We start from the raw sequence: 21,889 nt of genomic DNA on the forward strand, positions 1-21,889 counted from the left end.
TTATTATTATTTTTCTTTTTTAGATAGAATTTCATTCTGTTGCCCTGGGCAAAATACCTCACAGCAACCTGGAACTCTTGGACTCAAGCAATCATATGACCTCAGTGAGCCACCATGCCCTGGACCAAGTGACAGACATTTCAACAGGGTAATTTCTTTCCCAATCCACCAAATTTAAAACAGATTAACAGGCTGGGCATGGTGGCTCATGCCTGTAATCCTAGCACTCTGGAAGGCCAAGGAAACTCAGGAATTGGAGACCAGCTTGAGCAAAAGTGAGACCCCATCTCTACCAAAAACAAAAAATAAAACAAAAAAATAGAATTAGCAAGGTGGGGTGGTGCATGCCTGTATTCCCAGCTACTCAAAAGCCCGAGAGTCTGAGGTTGCTATGAGCTATGACACCACAGCACTCTACCCAGAGCAACAGAGTGAGACTTTGCGGCTCAAAAAAATAAAAAATAAAAACCAGATTAACAAAATATATATGCTACTAAAAGCATAAAAAGGTAAAGAAACCTAGAGGAAGGGTAGACAAGCGAGTAAAATAAAGCCAAACTACATCTGAATAAAGTCTACAAAATATTTGCCTTGAACCTAGTCTGGTAGCATGTGCCTATAGTCCCAGCTACTTCAGAGGCTGGGCTCCCTTGAGTCTAGAAGTTCTGGGCTGTAAGGTGCTATGCCTGTTGGTGCCTGCACTAAGTTTCACATCAACTGGGGACCACCAGCTTGCCTAAGGAGATGTAAACTGATCCAGGGTGTAAATAGAACAAGTCAAAACTCCCATAATGACCAGTAGTGGGATCATGCTTGTGAATAGCCACTACACTCGTCTGGGAATCATAGTCAGAAGTCATTTCTTAAAAACAAATCACACTGGGCCAGGCATAGTGGTTCATTTATGTAATCCTAGCACTTTGGGAGGCCGAGATGGGTGGATTGCCTGAGCTCACAGGTTCGAGACCAGCCTGAGCCAGAGCAAGACCTCATCTCTAAAAATAGCCAGAAAAAAATAAAAAATAAAAAATAAATAAATAAAAATAGCCAGGTGTTGTAGTGGGCGCCTATAGTCCCAGCTACTAGGGAGGCTGAGGCAAGAGGGTCTCTTGAGCCCAAGAGTTTGAGGTTGCTTTGAGCTATGACATCACAGCATTCTACCATGGGTGACAAAGTGAAACTCTGTCTCAAAAAAATAAAGGCTCAGCACCTAGAGCTCAAGCAGCTATGGCACCAGCCACATACACAGGAGCTGGCTGGCCTGCCAAACGACAACCAAAAAATAGCTGGGCGTTGTGGTGGGTGCCTGTGGTCCCAGCTACTAAGGAGGCTGAGGCAAAAGAATCCCTTAAACCCAAGAATTTGAGGTTGCTATGAGCTATGATGCCACAACACTCTACCCAGGGTGACAGCTTGAGACTATCTCCAAAAATAAATAAATATAGTAATCATAAAGTTAGTTCCAGAAAATAAATAAATAAATAAATCACCTTGAAGTTCTGGGTAATTGCAGAGGTGGGCCATGAACCAGGTTAGGAGCTTCCCAAGAGGAAAGGCAAAAAGGGAAATTGGCTCTATTAAGTACAACATCTATCCAGGGTCTGGAGTTACAATACAATTCTGAGGTTTGAGACTCATGATGCATTTCCTCTTTTGCTTTTTTAAAAGACTTTTTATTTATTTTTTGTTGTTGTTGCATATGGGTGCCCTACTCCCTGAGCCACAGGCACTGCCCGCATTTCCTCTTTTTTCAAGAGTTATTTCTGAGGAAAGGGTGTTATAGAAGGTTGGATAGCACCTGACATAACTATTACAATGTCATGGTTAACAGACTAGGCTCAAGGGTCTGACGGACTGCAGAATTCAGTTTCATGGGGTAAGTTTCATAACCTCTCCAAGCATCAGTTTCGTCATCTGTAAGCTGGTAGTAATGCATGACCTTGCCTCTGGAGGTGGTGATAAAGATGTAATGAAGTCACACATTTAATGTCTTAAGCACAGTGCCTAACAAGTAAGATCTCAATGAATGTTAGTTTTTGTTATGGTGGTGGTTGGGTTACTAATATTATCTCATGTAATGTTCCCAATATGTCCCTCTATTATAGATGGGAAAATAGATGCCTGAGCTGGTTAGATCACCACCCAAGAATAGGCTGGCACTACGTGGCAGAACTTGGCTATTAGTACGTTATCTATGCAACCATTCTTGCCACTGACTTTCCTGGCATGGCTACCAGATTTCTCTCTGAAGGAAGCAGGCAGTAATCATTGCTGGCAAAGGAGGAGAGGCAAGGGACAGAGAGGAAAGGCTCAAGGCTCCAGGCTCTAGCTCTGCCCCAGACCAAGTAAGGTCTGGTCTGAGACCTCAGCCTGGTCTCTCTACATTGCCCCAGAAAGGGTAGATCCAGACCCAAGATCCTGCCCTCCGTCCTTGTTCTTATGGTTGGAGCCAACATCTCTAATTCGCTGCTCCAGGTGTCAGGAGGTGTGTCCTGGCCTACCCAGGCCTTTGGACAGCATCTGGATGAGCTAGGTGTGGCCAAATTGTCTGTTGGCCATCTCAAAGGTCACCTATCCACAAGGCAGCTTAAAGTTCACTGTGCTCTGGGCTGTGATGATCTAAGTCTGAGTAACAGGTGCAGGTGCAAGTCCAGGGTTGGCTCTGTAAAGCAGTAGACAGCCAGGCAGAAAGTGGAACAGGATGGTGTCTGTGGCTCAGTGGGTAGGGTGCCGGCCCCATATATGGAAGGTGGTGGGTCCAAAACCCACCCCCGCCAAAAAACAAAAAAAAAAATAGCCAGGCATTGTGGCAGGCACCTGTAGTCCCAGCTACTTGGGAGACTGAGGCAAGAGAATCACCTAAGCCCAGGAGTTGGAGGTTGCTGTGAGCTGTGACGCCACAGCACTCTACTGAAGGTGATAAAGTGAGACCCTGACGCCACAGCACTCTACTGAAGGTGATAAAGTGAGACCCTGTCTTTAAAAAAGAAAGAAAAGTGGAGCTAAGAGCTCAGGAAATGGACTCAAACAAGACAGGTCCTAATTCCTTCCCCCACCACCTACCAGGTGGGGACTTTGAGCAAGGCACTTCATCTCCCTGAGCCTCAATGTCCTCATCTGTAAAAGGGGCACAATGCAGACCCCAATTCATAGGTTTGTTATAAGGATTAATGATGTAACACAGGCTCAGCGCCTGTAGCTCAAGTGGCTAGGATGCCAGCCACATACACCAGAACTGGTGGGTTCAAATCCAGCCCGGGGCCCACCAGGCAATTACAACTATAACCAAAAATATAGCTGGGTATTGTGGTGGGTGCCTATAGTCCCAGCTGCATAGGAGACTGAGGCAAGAGAATCACTTAAGCCCAAGAGAGTTTGAGGTTGCTGTGAGTTGTGATGCCACAGCACTCTACCCAGGGTGACAGCTTGAGACTCTGTCTCAAAAAAAAAAAAAGTAACACATAATAGGGCAAGTAATAATGTGCACATGAGGTAACAATTTAGATATGCATCATTCCTTCATAGCCAATCTCAAATGTGTGTTTGTAGTGGTGCCATCTTAGCTCAAATGCAGCCTTGAATTTGTAGGCTCAAGCAATCCTCCTGCCTTGGCCTCCCAAAACACTAGAATTGTGTGAGCCACTGTGCCTGTGTCTGCCTAAGTGTATGCATTTAGTGTAATTAAGTAATAAGGCCTAGATGCAGAGAAATGTGATCAGAAGGACTTCTCATTGTCTATCTTTGTTATGTGCACCCACTATGTGCTAAAAACTTGACCAAACTGAAATCAAGTGCTAGCTTGCCCCAGACTATCTACATGTCCTTGGTCAAGTCATTCCCTCCCTCTGAACAGCCATTTCTTTATCTGCAAGGTGCAGACAGACACCCTAGCCCCCACTCTAGTGTACCGCCTTGCCAGTAACCTGGAGTGAGGGTGGGAGCCAGAGCTGAACGTGGGTCTTTGGTGAAAATGTGTCAATCCTTCAACTTCCCAGTCATCCCTACATGTTGCACCAGGCAGAATACAGGGTCTCTTCATTACCGTTTTACAAAGGCTCAACCCTTAGTGTCAGAGATTCACAACTTCCAACCCTAGAAAGAACTTGGGGACCCATGAAACCTAGTTCTCTACGTTCCCGCCCCAGAGCCCCCTTCCAGGGCACATATTTCCTCCAAATCGTCCCTTCCAGGTGCCTGTTCTGCCAACAAATGGAAGCTCTGAATACTGATCAGCTCTCCACAGAGAAGCTAAATCCGGGCCTGAGAAAAGGAGTATTCGTGGGACAGTCTGTGAGAGATGCGGTCCGCAGGGGCCACAACTACGTGAACGCCCGCTGAGGGCTCAGCCTTCACTGGCCTGAGGCGCCTAAAGCGGGGTGGGGGTAGGGCGGCGGGGTTCCCCGCGGGGTCTCGGCCTGAGCAGGTGCCGCGGAGCTCTGGTTCAGGTTGACTCCAGCGAGCTGCATACAGAGTGCGGAGGAAGTAATCCCTCCCACTCGGCCGGCCGCCCTGTCTTCTTGCCATCGGAGTCTCTCAACCTCCACCTGAAGAAGGTATCATCGATTCCATTTCGCAGACAGGAAAACTGAGGCTCAGAAAATGACCCAAAGGAGAACACCAAGATCTGCTGACCCCAGAGCCAGTTCTTTGTGTATCTACCCCCGGCCTCGCCGCCTTCCCAGGCTGGAGAAAGGGGAGCCCACTCTTCCGGAAACGAAAATTCTTCTTATGACCACGGGAGTCGTATCATTTTCCTTCTTTTCACAGACGAGGATATTGAGCCACCCAACCGAGGTCGCAGAGGCTGTTAAGTGGGCGGCGTTTCGTCCTTGGGCGCCCTTTGCAGCTTGAGGCAAGGTGGGCGTGGTCCAAAGTGCGCCGGTCCCTCCTGTCTCCTCCCCACCGCTTGGTGCAATCCAGGCAGTTCCATTCGAAGCGGGAAGCAGCGTGGGCCCCCCCGCGCGCGCCCAGATGGTGAGGTCCGCGGACGGCTCCACTGCACAGAGCCAAAGGGGGGGGGGACGCGGCAGGCGGCGCGCGGGCCGCAGCCGGACTGGGACCCTAGGCTGCAGCGGGAGCGACTCACCGGCCGCCGGGTGGGGGTGGAGCCCCTGCGCGGCCCCAGGTAACGCCCGGCCCGGACCCCGCGCTGAGAGCCTCAGACCCGGGACCTGCGAGAACGAAGCGAGGGGGGGGCCGCGGGCAGGCAGAGTAGCGAAGGGGCTTCCCGCAAGGCCTCTGCCTGCTCCTGCCTGGCCGGAGCTCTGTCCCGTGTCCGGGAACCGCAGCTACGCCGTGCCGCTTGCTGCCGGTCGCTAGGTCCAAGTGCCCCAGTGCAGGAGTCCCGGGGAACTACAAGTCCCAGCGTGCCCCGCGGCCCGCGCGTGCTGTGACCACAGCCTCGGCGGGCCCGGGCTTCAGCCCCTCTGCACCCCAATGTGGTCGTTACTGCATTTTGGATGTCCGAATGCCGATTGGTCCAGGAAAGGTCTATGTCTTGCCCAAGGTCACAGAGTTTCCGTTGCCTGAAATCCACTAAGCTCGAGTCAAGCTGGTGCGGGGGAGAGGGGACGCTTAAGATAGAAGAAAAAACGGGGAATTCTCCCTAAGTCTGCCAGGCACTGCACTCCCGCAGGCCCCGATTTTCTTCTCTGCATAATGTGTTGACGGTTCATGCTCCCCTCGTAGGCCTTGTGGGTTCCTGCGGCCAGAGCTGCAGGGGGCGGGGTGTCAGAAAGGGGCCTCCTCCACGCCACACCCACAAAGTGCATACATCCAAATGCAGACCTAGACCCGGGTACAGCCTGAGGGGCGCACACAGTGAGACCCACTATCCACTCAGTGAGGTAGGTACTCTCACCCCATATTACCCCTGGACAAACAGCCTCACAGAAGTTAGTGCTTCCTCAAGGTCACAGAACTGAGAGGCAGAGCACGCTGACTTCGGAGGCTCTGTATTTAACCATCTGTGTAGTCCTGCCCCCTCAGTAGCCGATAGGAGATGGATAGCAGAGCTGGACACATACTAAGAGCTCAATAAATGTCATCTGTAGCTAGTTATTATCATTTGCCCAATTTTTCAGAGAGACTGAGAAGTCAAATAACTTCTCCAGGGTCTCAGAGCTGGAGCCAGAATGCTGTACATATGAGCCCCAGACCAGGAAGACCTCTACAGACACCTTGCCCTCACCCTCATCAGCACAAGCATAGACACTTCTTTTTAGGGGAGCCAAAGCTGGTTGGGAGGGTGAAGGAGCTCAGGTGTGTTGAGGCCTGTGGAGAGGACTTGGCAGGGGCCAGTCTATACCCTGGTGTGTGAAGCTCTGGGGGTAGAGTCTGATACTCTGTGGTATCTGGAAGGTCTGAGTTATGACCTGGCTCTACTAGTCTGTGCTGTGTGTCCCTGGGTGGTTCCACAGTCTCTGTGTTCCCCTAGCTCCATCTTGGGAAGTTTACTGGACCTTACCTCTTTGGAGGAAGGTTTGAGGGGGGCTTGGAAGAAAGGAATGGTGTGCTTTCTGACCCTGAGAGAGGGAGCAGCCTGTGGTTCAGGCTCTTGGGTAGGTGAGACTCAGCAGGAAATGATGACCACGCCCTCTTCTTCCCCCTCAACCTGTCCAAGTCCCTCCCATCCGCCGGGGAGGCCTGGGGGAGGAAGCTGGAATGTAGCAGCAAGTGCTTTGAATCCCTCTCTGCCTCTCGCCTACTCTGTGTGATTAGGAGCCACCCACTAGTCCCTGAGCCTTTGGTCTCCTTTTGCCCTGCGGACTCTGCGCTTTTGATTATTGATTTGATGATTTGATTATGGGGGACCCTGTATTGGCATTTGCATTGCATGAACCAAACAATGAGAAATTAGATGTGATCTCAGGTTTGCACCTCAATGGCTTTGTGACACAGGGGGAGCTTCAGTGTCACCTCATCTGTAAAATGGGGCAAATGGTGGGACCTCCCTCTTAGGTCATTGTGAGAGGATGGTTAGGATGGGGTTAGGAACCCCATTTCTCCACAGAACCTCACAGGAGATGGCAGAGCAGAGGTGAGCTACCCCACTTGTGGTTTCTGGAGCCCACAGGGCCACCCTTTCAGATTCTGTGATGAGGGGATCTACTTCCTAACTCTGAACTACTTTCCTCCCTGTAAGATGAAATTAAACATCTTGTGCCTTGGGGAGTAGGGTAATGGGAATGAGAAACGTAGCAGGTATGCAGGCCACATCCCCACACTGGGGTTCCAAAGCATAAGACTCATCGTGAACCTAAAGAAGGATTCAAAGAAATGTTCAGATTTCTGCCTTCTCTTGAAAAATTGTAAAGTCTGGGGAAATTAGGTCCTCCTTTCCACTTGCTGCAGAGTGTTTTTGCATGTGCCTATGAAGTTATAGTTAGGGGAGATATTGTTATTGGCCTCTGGTCCTGGGGGAAACCCCAAGGGACTATGGGGATTTTTCTGAGGGCTACTTGGGGCCAGGACCAGGCTCTGGGAAATAAATAAGAGGATCATGCCTGAGACAAAACAGGGCAGGGATTCCCTAACCTTGGAGGATCAGGCCCTTCCTTGGGCATCAGCCACTCAGGCTGGAAGCAGGCAGGAGCAGTCCCAGGACTGCTGTCATGGTGCAATGTGATAATAACCCTACTATAATGAGGAAGCCAGAGCAAGTTGACAGGTCTGGGAAAGCTCAAAGTGGGCAGTCTTTGAGTTAGCCCCAAAATTTGAGCCAGATTTTGCCAGAGATGAGTAGGGGATGTTGAGGATACATTTCTATTAGGCAGTGTGAATGGCACAATCAGAGGTTTGGTGACTTAAAAGAAGTGTCCTTAACTAGAGCAGCGCCTGTGGCTTAAAGGGGTAGGGTGCCGGCCCCATATGCCAGAGGTGGTGGGTTCAAACCCAGCCCTGACCAAAAACTGCCAAAAAAAAAAAAAAGTGACTAGATTGAGACTAGAGGGTTGCTTTCTGAGGATGGAGGTGGTAAAGGTATTTTCACTATATGGCTTTGGACAAGTCACTTCATCTCTTTGAGCCTCAGATTCTCATCCATAAAATGAGGCTGGATTATCACAAGACACCTGTGATGTCTTAATTTTCAGTGAAGGCTGGATGTTAGCGCCTTCAGCCAGGAGGTGGCTATTGAATGAGACGTGCAGTGATTGTGACAGGGTTACATGCACATTAAATGGCATGAGGTGAAGGTCAGGGTGCATCTAGCCCTGTGTTCAGAGATGGAGGAATTCAGCACAACTGGAGATGTCACAAACAGCTTCCTATAAGAGGTGAGACAAGAGGAGAGCTTCGAACGGCAGAAAAGAGGAATGGGATGGTAGAAAGGAAGACAGAGGGCATCCCAGGCAGCCAGGCCAGCCTGAGCAAAGGCAAGAAGGTGGCAGGTAGGGAACACCAGAGGGAGCACCACCATGACTGGGAGAAAGGATAGGGAAAGGTGAGCTTGACAGATTTGGACAGGGAGGGCTTGTTAAGTGCAGCCTCCCAAGGCCAGACTCATGTGCAGTTGGCAGGGAGCCACTGTAGGCCCTATCCCCATAAAGGAAACTGGGATAATCTTGCAAATGTAGGTACTTTCAAATGTGGGGAGGGTTTTCTAATTGCTCTTACATAGCAGAGAAAATGAAAGGTTGAAAGCCATAGTAGGTGAAGAATTGATTATAAGGAACTAGTTGAAGACATCACCTTATATATTCACACTTATTTGCATGCACATGAAGTTTTAATCGTGATGGATAGAGTTTGGCATTCCAAGTAATGTCTGTAGCATGCATCATGAACTTGATCTTGTATTGCTTAGAGATATGCAGACAGCCTATTAGGTACCATACTTTTAATCATTGTGTTGCTGGCTGCATATCCACAATCCACAATGATACTGGTTGTTTGGGTCTAAACATTGCAATAAGCACATCTGTTCCCCAAACTTCCTTCTGATGGTTTCCACTGGGTTTCTTTTTCTTTTCTTTCTTTTCTTCCTTCCTTTCCTTTCCTTCCTTTTTTTTTTTTTTGAGACACAGTCTCACTATGTTACCCTCAGTAGAGTGCCGTGGCGTCATAGCTCACTGCAACCTCCAACTCTTGGGCTTACTCGATTCTTCTGCCTCATCCTCCCAAGTAGCTGGGACTACAGGCACCTGCCACAATGCCCGGCTATTTTTTGGTTGTAGTTGTCATTGTTGTTTAGCAGGCCCTGGCTGGGTTCGAACTAGCCAGTGCCCTAACCACTGAGACACTGTCAGGCAGTCAACAAAGAAAGAGGGCCCTGGAAGGAGCCGGTTGCTGAGCCTGGCTATTTTTCTTGAAGGGGGATTTCTGACCCCAGGGGAACAAAAGTTTTTATGGCTTAAGACTTAAAATCTGCTCTTTTGTAATAGTTTTCTTGGAAATTTTTAGTAGGTTACACTGCATAGGACTTTGAAAAGAGAAAATATATACAATATCATATACAATAGTCTACACTCCTCCTGACTGTTTTCCCTGAGGATGATTGTATATCTTTCCAGAAATATTATATGCAAGTATGGTATATGTCCAATTAAAACAAACAAAAAACCTGATACATACTGTTACACCTGTTCAACATCTTGGTTTCAGTTTTTACTTTTAAATTTGGGTTTATGAAATATATCAAAGAAACAAATGAACCTCCTACCCCCACCCCAGTAACTCACCACACAGGTTTAACAGATGTTAACATTATGCACTGGTGCCTTGTTATGACTGTGTTGGAGGGAGCCCCATGTCACTTCCAGCTGCCTCTTTGTGGTAGCTAATAACCAGTCCAGTTATTAATTATACGAACGCACCCATCATTCTTTATTGGGCCTATCCACAACTCTTGGATATTCAGGGTATTACTGATTTTTTTTTCCTATAGTTGGATAATATGCATACTCCACTTTGTATAATGTCAGCCTGGAGAAGCATCGAGGCAAAAGAGAACGAGACTTTGGCTTGGGTTTAAATTCCTATTCCTAGCTATGTGATCTGGGGTGAGTGAAGGCCTCACTTTCCCCATCTGTAAACTGGATTAGCTGTAGTCATCCCTCCGTGTCATAACCGCTGAGAGTAGAAAACTAAAATATAGAGGCTTCATTTTGCTTAGTTCCCCAATTCCCCTGAGAAGGGAGCTCTCTGCTAGGACACCAAGCTCTCTCAGGCCCAGCGAGTGCAGTTTTGCCTCAAACTATTATCTGTTCCCGGCCTCTTTCACCTGGCCGCGCAGGGGGCGGGGCGGTTAAATGTCTCTGTGACGTTAGCGCGCGTCGGACCAATCCCCGCGCATGTCAGGCGTTAGGTTGTTTGCATGGGTCGCCCGCCATTGGTCTGTTGGGCAATTCAGGCCGTCCCAGATTTTTAAAGACGCCGCGTAGTATAAACAAGGAGATGTGGGGCGGCTGGGACCTGATGTCACCGCGGTGCTGCAGCTCTTGAGGGTGACGTCATCTCCGGGAAGGTTGCCGGTCCAGGGCTGTTAGGGCCATCCTAAGCATTTGGGGCGAGTTGCGAGCAGGCCGCTTCCGCCCCGTCGAAGGTTACCCCATTGCAGTTCAGTGTCCCAGGCGCCGCCACATCCCCGAGGCGGGGACTATGACACAGTAAGTGCTGCGGCTCTCCCAACAAGACCCATTTCTCTGGCAGGGAAACTGAGCCTCAGAGACGCGAGTGAGTTTCCAAGTTTGCATGGCATGTTCGCGTTGCAGCCGATCAGCCTTGCTCACCCTGGGGTCTCCATCTTTAGGTCAGGTCATGTTGCCCCGCCCCTTGCTTTGACTATTGCTGCGGTCACTTTAAGTAGGAAGACGAGCGCGAGGTTTTTAAAAAAAAAAAAAATCTGTCTTTTAATATGGCGGCTCCCTTGTCACGTGCCTGACAGAGGCGACTGATTGGCTGTCGTAGCCTCTGCGGGGCGGAGACGCCTCGGGCTTGCGGCCGGCTACTCTTTCCCGAAGCCTTCGGGCGCGCCCCCGCGGGTCCCTCCTCCCGCCTGGCGCGCGACTCCGCCGCTTCGAATGTTGTGAATCAAATGTGGGGTTTGTTACATTCCGCCTTGGCCGCAGACAGTTCTTAAAGGGCCAGCTGCAGGCAGCCGCACAAACCCAGCTGCGTCCTGCTCTGCCTCTCGCTGCCCGAGGACCTGGGCAGAGAGACTGACCACGCGTGTGCCTCGCAAGGCAGACGCTGTCGGGCAGGCAACAAAGAGAGAGGGCCCCGGAAGGAGCCGGCTGCCCTCGGACCGGGGGTGGGGAGGGGAGCACATTGTTCCGCAGGGCGGGGGCTATTAAAGGGTCCAGGCAGCTCCCCCCCCCGCCCCGTTGCCCAGTTTCGCGGTCCTAGATCGGGAACAAAGGAATCGACGTGTGCCCGGGTGGCCAAAGGTGAGTCGGGGCCAGGGCTCCCCCAACTCCCGATTGCCGCACCCCTGAAACTCCTGTTTTCTTCCTCTGGGAATGGTGGCAGTCCTCTAGCTAACTCCGCAGGGGTTAATCACGGACAGTCACCTGGACTAGGGGTGGTGAAACCCCTGAGATCAGGGGGGCCCCTCCCCAAGGCCAGGCTGGGTCTTCTCCGTAGGCTGAGCGCTGCGGTTGGAGAGGAAGGAGCCGCCCCCTCCCCCTGCGGCCGCCACTTCCTTTGTTGTTGCTTTTGTCTCACGCCGAGCACATGGTCCTGGATCCTTAGCTCTTAAAGTCACAGCGGCGCTCCGGCCGCGGCGCTGTAGTTTGGCCTTACGCCCCTAGTGTCCCTCTGAGCGCGGCACAAAGGAGTGGGAGGGACACGAGGGAGGCCCCTCTCGGGGAGGGTGCCCGTGCCTTGCCCCCTAGCCTCATACCCAGGGAGGGGTGGGGTGACTGAGGAAGCTTCCTGTAGCCTCACAACCTGTACCTGGCCTGCTTTGGGTAGGGGCCTGCCCTTTAGGGACAATAGTTTCATCCCTCCACTAGTGACCGCCTGGTTTCTTTTTGTTTCATCTGGTTTTATTTGGGCGCTCTGGGAAGGAGAAATTTCCACCCCCATTTTACAGTTGTGGCAACTGAGGCTTATGAAGCATAGGGATTTCCTTGACCAAGGTCACCCACGGAGTCTGAGCTGGCCAAGGACTCCTTGCTCCAAGTCTCATGGTCTAGACTTAAAGGGCCTCCAGCCACCACCCGTTGGGCACCACCCGATCTCTTGCACTTGGCCTGACTCTTTGAGGTGGGAGGGGCAGGGGAGTAGGGAGGAGGACTTCTTTTTCTGCCTCTGTCTACTCTTGCTCCTAGGTTCTGACTTTGTTCATCTTCAAAAGGGGAGTGCTTCTTCCTGCACTTAGGCCACAGCGCCAAACAACAGGTCAAGGACTCCCTAGACCAGGGTCAGGGTAGCTGCTTGGGACACTGGATTTAAGAAATTGACTAGGGGTGTGTGTACCACAAATTATGGTGCCTACCTGTCCAAGCAAGATCAGGGATGGGATTCCCAAGACCCCAGATCTCACTGAAAGCACAACACAGAGGAGATATGGAAAGGTAAAGCAGCTTGTTGTTTGACCTTGAGCAAGTTGCTAGCTTCTACTCTGGGCCTCATGTCTCTCCACAACAGAGCTAATCACAGGTGTCCGAAAGCAAATGCTCTCCCAATCTTCTTTATGTCTTAGAACAGAGATTTGGGATTAAGTGATTTCCTCAGACTGTTGGTGCTGATGAGTCAGGGGCTGGGGGACTCTGGGCCTAGGGGACCATCTAGGACTGATTCTGTTCTTCTCTGGTTTTGTGACCTAGAACAAATTATTTCCCTTACTCTGGGCTTCACTTTTCTCAACTGTGAAGTGGATATGTTCCCTGTGTGCCACCTCTGTTCCTGGTAGGACTTAAACAACCAAGAGCCACTCCCCTCCCAACTGGGGTATTCCCCTGTAGCAGCATATTTTTCTGCTACCCTCTACAGAGCTTGATGTGGCATCCTTTTTTTTTTTTTTTTTTTGCTGGGCAGGGGTTTGGCGATGGAGATCAGCATATTGTATTTTCTGATAGTGATCATTCAGAGCTCAAACTTTATAAATTACTTCTGTTGTTGGCTTGGAGCCTTCCATGACATGAGTATGCACTGGGTGGTAGTTAGTAGGCTGTTCCTATTTTATAGATGAGGGAGCTGAGGCTCAGAGAGGGGAAACCATGTGTGCAAAATCTTCAGCCAAGACTCTAGCTAGGATTCAGGAGTGTGATGTGTAAGGGTAAGGGCACTATCACCCACAGCTGGAGGCCCTTCTATCTGCTGGTTTGGTTTCTTAGCTCCTTATCATCTTCCCTTCCTTGAAGAGTAGGTGTCCTTGTAGGGAGCTGGCTACAGACTGATTCCCATGGGCCTGGGCACCTGTGTGAATCCCTTGAGCCTTGGTGTTGCCCAGACATCAACAAGACAGCCTGGCACAAGAGGAGCAGTTGGGGCCCCTGGCTCGGTGGTTAATCACAGGTGCTTTATGGTCAGACTACCTGGGTCATGTCCTAACTCACTCAGTTCCAGCCAACCTCGCCATTGTGCCTGTATGTTCTCTCTGAGGGTTGCTATGAGGACTTCCGAGCTGGTACATGGGAAATAACAGTTACTGCTGTTAGTGTCCAAATCAGCAGAACTGTGGGTTCCCAGGATCTGTGAGGTTAGCTGGGGGCAGAGACTCCTAAACCCAGCTGAAGTTCTCCAGAAACTTTTGGGGAATTTGATAAAAATCTAGATGTCCTTATTCCCTAACCCTCCAGGCTTCTAGCCCAGGTCTGGGGTGGGCCAGGAGTCTGTTTTTGAGTTATTTGGAGATTTCCTCTAACCCTTAGCCCTTGTTTGCTGGGTTGGAGTGTCAGCAGGAATCAAGTCTGCTGTGTGTGACGATACACACTTGGGCCAAGCCAGGGATCACAAACGCAGTCACCTGGAATGAGCAGACAGAGATCAGACCTGGAGTAACTGAGTGAAGGGGCCTAATAGAAATGAGGCCCAACAGGACCAAAATTTTCACTTTTTTCTCTCCCATAAAAGGCCAGATTTCTTTTTTAAGTAATCTTCCTCATGATTGGTAGTAATGTCATTGCTGCCAGGCTGTGTGGCCTTTGACCTTTGTGATCTGCCCTCTTCAGTGTACATTTATCACATCAGGCCTGCCCTGTGCTAGACACAAAGTGGTTGCTGGGCCCTGCCCACACCCTCTACTGAGTGCCAGAGCCAGGGGTTCAGTGGGAGAATTGTGAATACACTTCCCACCTGTGTGGTTTGGGCCAGCTGCTGTCCTAAAAAGTGGGAAAGGTATTCCCATGCAGGCTTCTTTGAAGTAGGACCCAAGCTTGTAGCCCTGCACAGAGGAAAGGCTTCTTACCACTGTTGCCAGGAAGGAACAAGATGTTGAGCTACCAGTAACACTGGCTTCTAGCTGTGTCAACAGGGAGGTGCTTGAGAACTGAGTATCAATGATGCAAAGGAATTTTGTTAGATGGAGAAGGGGTGGAGGAGCCCTTCTAGTGACAGGAATAGCAGCAGGCTGGTCCTATTTGATGTATCCATCAACTTTGCAGGGGCTGACAGTTTCCAGAGCTTTCCCTCTCATAGCCCTGTCTCAACCTCTGAAGTTAAATAGAACCTTGGGGTGAAGCCAGGTCCAACTTCCCCCACCTGTACTCTCACCTCTGACCTAAGGGAGGAGACCCTGCCCCAACCCATTCCTATGCAACTTCCCCTCTTAGATTCTTGCTTCCTGTTTTTTTCTCAGCAGGCCCCACCTCCCAGACTCTACCCTACCAGTGTCTCCTTCATCACCTCCTGTAAAGCCTTGGGCTGGTCCTCTCTGTTGGCAGCAGGGTGCTGGGAGAAACTTGTAGTCAACCCAGCTCCCAACTTCGACACTTACTGTGGAGCCTTAGGCAAGTTTCTTCCTCTTGCTGAGCCTCAGTTGTCTCTGTAACATGGGCTAACAGCCCCTTCCTGGAAGAGATGATGAGTAGGCACTGTGGGAACAGGTTAAAGAAAGAATGCTATCTTGCCTTAGACTGAAATACCTGAGGGCCGGAACCAGATTAGAACCTCTTACCTGGGTCAGCACCTGTAGCATAGTGGTTACTGGCACCAGCCACATACACCGAGGCTGGTAGGTTAGAACCTGGCCCAAGCCAGCTAAACAATGACATCTGCAACAACTCTTACCTGGCAATAGGAGGAGGAAAACTGGGTTTCAGGCCTGTTTTGAATCCCTCCAAAGCAAATTAAATGAAAGGGAAGAAGCTGGAGCCTCCCCAAGAGCCTCTATCTGCCTGGAGCCCAAGTTGTACCCCCTGGCATAAGGCAGAGAAGGTCCTTGCCCTCCACCCCTCTACCTAGACATGGTGTCAGGTGGGCACAGTGGCTCATGCCTGTAATCCTAGCACTTTGGGAGGCCAAGGCTGGTGGATTGCTTGAGTTCAGGAGTTTGACACCAGCATGAGCAAGAGCAAGACCCCATCTCTAAAAATAGCTGGGGGTTGTGGGAGGTGCCTGTAGTTCCAGCTACTTGGGAGTCTGAAGCAAGAGACTAGCTTGAGCCCAGGAGTTTGAGGTAGCTGTGAGTTGTGACACCTTGGCATTCTACCCAGAGCGACAAAGTGAGGCTCTGTCTCCAAAAAAAAAAAAAAAAAAAAAAATGGCATGGTGTCCTGGAGACCCTCTCACCAAGAGCCTTATTGGAGCCAGCTGGCCTGGAAGCATGTTAGTCAGCTCTGAACTCACTGCAGCTTAGAGGGGGACTTGATCCCACTTCACAGAGCAGGAATCTGAGGCTTAGGCTTCTGGCAGGCTGAGGCAACCCCTTGTCTGTAAGCACTGGACCCAGTGCCCAGAGGAGGAACCAACCCAGAGAGCACATGTAGCACAGAGTATGGTGAACATCAGTGGTCCTGGAATCACCCTGCAAGGATTTGCTTTTGTCTCCCTGACCCCTAATGGAACAAGTGACTGGACTTCTTTTGTATTTAATGTTTTTTGTCTACTTGCCTCCTAGGGTTGTGAGCCCCGGCCCAGCCCCTCCACCCCTCTGTACCCCTGATGCAACCATGGGCTCTGTCAGTGACTAGGTGGCCACCCTCTGCCCCTGTGGGTCAGCGGCAATTCTCTGCAGGACCCGGCAGCACTCCTGGCCAGCACTGGGGAAGGTAGGAAGGAGCTTCCTGGTCCTGGTACTGGTCTGCCAGCTTGGCTGGGGCACAGAGGCTGGGAGGTGGGCACAGGGCCCTGAGCTCTCTTCCCTCCTTAATGGGGGTAGTGACCCTGGCTTTTCTCCTTGCTCTGTGAATGAGTGGCACCCCTCAGTCCTATCAGGGCCTCCTCTCTGTGGTGCAGTCCCGGCCGTGAGGGCCCCCTGGCCAGCCTGCCTGCCCAGGATGAGCACTTACCCTCCCAGCAGCCGCTGCCCCGACTACCACACCTCCCGGTAGAGGAGCACCGAGCCTCGGCTCCTGCCGGCGGGAGCCCCCGAATGCTGCACCCAGCCACCCAACAGAGCCCGTTCATGGTTGATCTTCATGAGCAGGTAGGCAGAACATTTCACCACCCCTGTTCCCTCCTACCCTTTGGAAAGCCAGTTTGAGAAGCAGAGGCAGCAGAGGCCTAATTTTACCTTGTTTAACTTGTTTCATGTTCTTGGGAGACATTAGCCCTGTTTTATAGGTGGGTAAACTGAGGCCCAAAGAAGGGTGAGGGTCTTTCCTAGGGCCACTCTGGATGACTGGCAGGGGTAGAAGCCCCTCTCAGATTCCCAGAGGGCTCTCCCTGGGGGTCCTGGAACAGGGGCACAGTCTGGTCTATACCTAGGTAGGGCCCCTTTTAAAGAAGGGAAGGAAGTTGGCCCTGGCATGGCTTTTTGTCCTGAGAGTGGCCCACATGGCCAGGCTTCTTCCTGACACTTTCCTGGCTCTCTCTCCACCAGGTGCACCAGGGAGCTGTCCCTCTGTCCTACACAGTCACCACAGTGACGACCCAAGGCTTCCCCTTGCCTACAGGCCAGCACATCCCTGGCTGCAGTGCCCAGCAGCTCCCAGCATGTTCCGTGATGTTCAGCGGGCAGCACTACCCCCTCTGCTGCCTCCCGCCCCCGGTGAGTGAGTGTTTCCACCTCCTCTTCTGCTCCTGTAAGCCCCAGGGTCCGCCCTCTAGCACTCTATTCTAGCAGGGTAGTCCAACAGACACAGGCCAGCCCTGCACTGAGCTGAGCAGAGGATGCCTATTCAGGCTGTCAGAGTGCTGCCCAGTCTCCAGCCATGGCCTTCTCCAGAAGAGTGAATGTGTTCACATACAGAGATAGAGTGTTTCAGGATTCAAGGACCTTTCTGTACACCATACCTGCCTTACAAGGTTGCATAGCACAGACAGGGGCCTTAACAGTATAGTGACCTTCGTGGGTGGCCTAGGGCAGGGGTGGGACTTCCAGAGGATTTCTTGTGCAAGCCTTGGGGTTGGTGGGTATGTGTATGCAATGAGAACCTTTTGCTGGATGGAATGGCCCCAGCTGTCATCACAAGCATATGCCCAGCCCAGATCCCACAACGTTCTCCAGCTCCCCCTACCCTCTCTCTCGGCAGCTCATCCAGGCGTGTACCATGCAGCAGCTCCCTGTGCCCTACCAGGCCTATCCTCACCTCATTTCCAGTGACCACTACATCCTACACCCCCCACCGCCGGCCCCACCCCCCCAGCCCACCCACATGGCACCTCTTGGGCAGTTTGTATCACTGCAGACCCAGCACCCACGTATGGTGAGTTGGGGTGGGTCTGACGCTAGAGGTGATGGCATGGTGGGGGCTTCCCTGTCTGACTGACTGGCTGGCTGATCTGTTTCTGCCTCTTCCAGCCCTTACAGCGGCTCGACAACGATGTGGACCTGCGGGGGGACCAGCGCCCTCTGGGTAGCTTCACCTATTCCACCTCTGCCCCTGGCCCCACACTGTCCCCATCAGTGCCCCTGCACTACCTATCCCACGATCCCCTGCACCAGGAGCTGTCCTTTGGTGTGGTGAGTGCCGTCTCCAACACCCACCCAGGCTCTAAGGCAGTTAATGGGGAGGCAGGCCAACTGGGCTGACCTGCACCTGGCCCCCTTCTCACAGCCCTACTCTCATATGATGCCACGGAGACTCAGCACCCAGAGATACCGCCTACAACAGCCGCTGCCCCCACCGCCCCCACCACCACCACCACCACCTTATTACCCCAGCTTCCTGCCCTACTTCCTGTAAGTACCAACACATCTGCCCCAGAGCTGCAATGTCCTATTTTCCTGGGGCCTCTAGAGGTTGGGCCCACACACCGCCCCCCTGGGGTTTCCAGGGCCTCCAAAGTTATCTGGCATCTTCACCAAGCCAGACATACAGTGCACACACTAGTTGGACTCCCTGCCCTTCTACAATGTCCTAGAATAAACACCAGGGTCCCCAGCAGAATAGTATAGAGCTCTGGGCTTTGTTTGCATGAAGGAGTTAAGGAAGCAGCTCTGCCCCACACCTACTGATCTTGATCCTGGGTCCCCACACTTGTCTTTCTAGTTCGATGCTGCCAATGTCACCAACAGCAATGGGACCCACCATCAGCCTGGATCTGGATGTGGATGATGTGGAGATGGAGAACTATGAGGTCCCGTAGACCCTGTGTTGGGGGGCGGGGTTGGGAGACTAGCCCCAGACATTGCTAACCACCTACTCCTGCCATCTCTAGGCCCTTCTGAACCTGGCTGAGCGTCTGGGAGATGCCAAGCCCCGAGGCCTCACCAAAGCAGACATAGAGCAGCTCCCGTCATACCGCTTTAACCCAGACAGCCATCAGTCAGAACAGACACTGTGAGTGCTGCGCTCTGTATCCTCATCCCCTGCTGCTCTGAACACAGCAGGGCTGCAGTGGGACACCCCCATGTTTGGGGGAATCATACTGTATGATGCACCTTCCCTTTCCCTTGGCCATCTGTGTGGAGGTGACGCTCTGTACCCCTCCCCAGGTGTGTGGTCTGCTTCAGTGACTTTGAGGCCCGGCAGCTGCTCCGAGTCCTCCCCTGCAGCCATGAGTTCCACACCAAGTGTGTTGACAAGTGGTTGAAGGTAATGCAGCCCTAGCTGGCTCCCAGGTTTTTCCCATGTGGTGAGGGAGGAGGGCAGGCCTAGAGGGTTTCCCTCTTCATCCTTATCGTCCAGAAGTTCTGGCTTCAGAGAGTCAAGGCCCCACGAGACAGCTGAAAAGATGAGAGTGGGGTGGGGGACAGGTGAGAGTGAAGCCTGATGTGTGCTGATCTCCCTAGGCTAACCGGACGTGTCCCATTTGCCGGGCCGACGCCTCTGAGGTGCCCAGAGAGGCTGAGTGAAGCCCCATAGCTGCCCAGGAGAACCCTGCCCAAAGCTCTGGAAACTTGGGGGGGGTGGGGGCGGGCAAGGAGGAAGAGGAGGGAGTGATCCAGGTCTGTCCTGCCATTCCCACCTGCATCTCCAGAGCTGGTGCCAGGGTCAACCCCATGAGAAGCCCCTGCAATAAGCCCCTGCATTTGCCAAGCTCCAAAGACTCCTTCCCTGATCTGCCTGCCTGTCTGCCCGCCACGGAGCTGCTTGAGTGTCCCTGATTTGGTCTCTTCCTATTTGCCTTTGGGCCCCTCTCCTTTTTTTCTCCTGGCACTGCAAGCCAAGGGTCCATTCCTCCAGTGTGGCTGGTGGCGATCCTTGGCTGCAGAATGGGTATGTGTGGGCGGGGGTGCCATCCTGAGTTATCTGGTCTCTTGCACTGAAGTAGCATGCTCTCTGTTCAAGTGGCACTGCCAGGTGCGTGGACAGTGTCGAGGCCATTCCCTGAGCCGAGGAAAAATCCTCCTGCCTTGATCTGACAGACTCAGGCAGTTAGCTCTGCTAGGCTGCTGTGAGGAGTGGGTCTGGTTTCCTAGAGGACCTTCACCCTAGGTACAACATTCCAGCCCCACCTTCAGCCTGGAGGGGATCCCAGTTGGGCCTCTTGAGCAAATGGGGGACCAGACATGAGCTGAGGCACATGTATCCTTGGGGAGCCTGGGGAGAGTGAGCCCCTGTGTTCCTGGTAGCTCCCCTACTGCCAGACCTATGCTCGATTTTCTCCCCTCTCTGTTGTTTTGCATGAATGTGAGGATCAGCAATTTTCATTTATTCATTTGGCCCAAAATTGCTTATAGGATTTGGGGATGTGGATACTTAAGACTCTTTCCTTTGGCTTAATGGGCTTAGGGTTAGGGACCAACCAGGACTGAGTGCCCAAAGGACAGAGAGTGGTCCAGTTGAGCTGCCTAGTCTGTTTGCATGTGCGTGGCTGGGGCTGGGCTGGGCAGCTGGCGGTCATGGGCAGGGTTGAGGGGTCTGTACTCAGCTGATAACTGCCATGCACTGTACTGCACACGTCCCTAGAGCCTACCGGGACCGTACGCTTTTCAGGGCATTTTTCCCTCTCCAGCCAGGACCCATCTCCCACCTGTCTGGGTGACTCTTCTCTAAGGAAATCCCAGGAGCATGGTGACCAGGGAGGGTGTGGACCCCCATCTCTGGGAGGTCCCTCCTAGCCTGATCTCTGCCCTCCAAGGTCTGGAGGAGGCCCCTGTAGGGTCTGGCTGAGCTCCCTATCCTTCTGCCCTCCCTAGTCCCATTCCTTTTCTACCCCTAGCTGGGGTTGCTGCCCTGAACGAACCGCGTGTGGGGCCGGCACATCCTAGCAGGCACCCCCTGGCGCCTGCTGCCTCAGGGATGCTCCAACCACCCTCGTTCTTCCCGCAGCAGCCCTGGCTCCCTGCCTCCCACCCTCGCCTGCCATGGGGCCCATCAGTCTGGTCCCACCCCCATGGAGAACCCAAAGTCTTACTGTATATAACTCCAGGTGACGTTTCTATATTTATAGCAGTGTTGAAAACCCATGTGTTTTACACAGAGAACCACCCTCTCAAATCCCCCTCCCTTCCCAACCCCAACAAAAGGTTTTCAAAACCCTTAGGTCCCTGGGGCAGGCGGAAACGGGCTTACAGATCACTGCAGTAGTGATTCCAACACACAGCTATTGGGGGGAAAATACAACATTTAAAGAAAAAACATCATTAAAAAAAGGTTTATGAAAAAATTACTTAGGGTGTTTGTGATTTGCCGACCTTGCTATAGATGCCATGTTACCAATGATTTACTGTGGTGGGGGCTTGTCATTGTTTACTCTCTTATTTACCAACATTTGGCGTAGGCATGACAGTGGGCACCTTCCCCCAGCCCTGGCTGGGCCCAGCGCCTGTATTGTGTTAGAAAGGTTTATATATATATATACATAATTACATATATATATATAAATATATGTAATTTGGGGGGCCCTGTTCCTTGCACATTTTACAGTTACCTCATTTTTCCCATGTATGTATTTGAGAAAATGCTAATATATAGAGAAAAAAGTGGTTCTTAAAGCTTAAATGTGTGGTTTTTTCCATTCCATTGGATTCACATTGGTTTGTAGCATTTAACATAACTAGTATGTTGTATTATATATGTGTATACTGATTGAAATTTTTAACAGATTTGTACTTTTTTTAAAATGAAAGTTGCTAGTTCTGCTTGACCAAGTAGTGCAATCATTATTTTTTTTAATATTGTTGCTGATTTCAGAGGGATATTCACTAATAAATGTATGATGTATACCAAGTATTGCCCAAGCTGCCTTTGGCTGCCTGTGTTCTTTTGGTGGGAAGTGGAGGGAGGGAGGACATGGAGAAGAGGTGGGAGCAGAAAAGATTGTTCCCTGTGGAACCTCAAAGCAGTCCATACCCCCCTGGTCAGGAGAGGCCAAGCCACGTCAGTGATTACTTATGCTGGACTTTCTGCTTTACAATTAAATTAGGTAGGCAGGATTCTGTTAGCAAATAGAG

General features: G+C 51.6%; 1 protein-coding gene across 2 annotated transcripts; it reads left to right on the plus strand.

Annotated features, from left to right (window-relative positions):
* Positions 1 to 16,003: 16,003 nt before the first annotated feature.
* Positions 16,004 to 19,560, plus strand: RNF44 (ring finger protein 44). Of its 2 annotated transcripts, none has more exons than XM_023515382.1 (10): positions 16,004 to 16,154; positions 16,403 to 16,531; positions 16,928 to 17,095; positions 17,580 to 17,753; positions 17,849 to 18,010; positions 18,105 to 18,229; positions 18,540 to 18,627; positions 18,709 to 18,830; positions 18,986 to 19,085; positions 19,283 to 19,560. In XM_023515382.1, the coding sequence occupies exons 2-10, from the start codon at positions 16,478 to 16,480 to the stop codon at positions 19,343 to 19,345; spliced, it is 1,056 nt and encodes a 351-aa protein (XP_023371150.1). In that variant the 5' UTR covers positions 16,004 to 16,154; positions 16,403 to 16,477; the 3' UTR covers positions 19,346 to 19,560. The 2 variants fall into 2 exon arrangements, with proteins under 2 accessions (XP_023371150.1, XP_023371152.1); XM_023515384.1 differs by having other exon boundaries at positions 16,077 to 16,154; positions 16,299 to 16,531.
* The last annotated feature ends 2,329 nt before the right edge of the window (positions 19,561 to 21,889 follow it).

This window comes from Otolemur garnettii, unplaced genomic scaffold (assembly GCF_000181295.1).
Source record: "Otolemur garnettii isolate 467f Iridium unplaced genomic scaffold, OtoGar3 scaffold00003, whole genome shotgun sequence".
Classification (NCBI taxonomy): domain Eukaryota; kingdom Metazoa; phylum Chordata; class Mammalia; order Primates; family Galagidae; genus Otolemur; species Otolemur garnettii.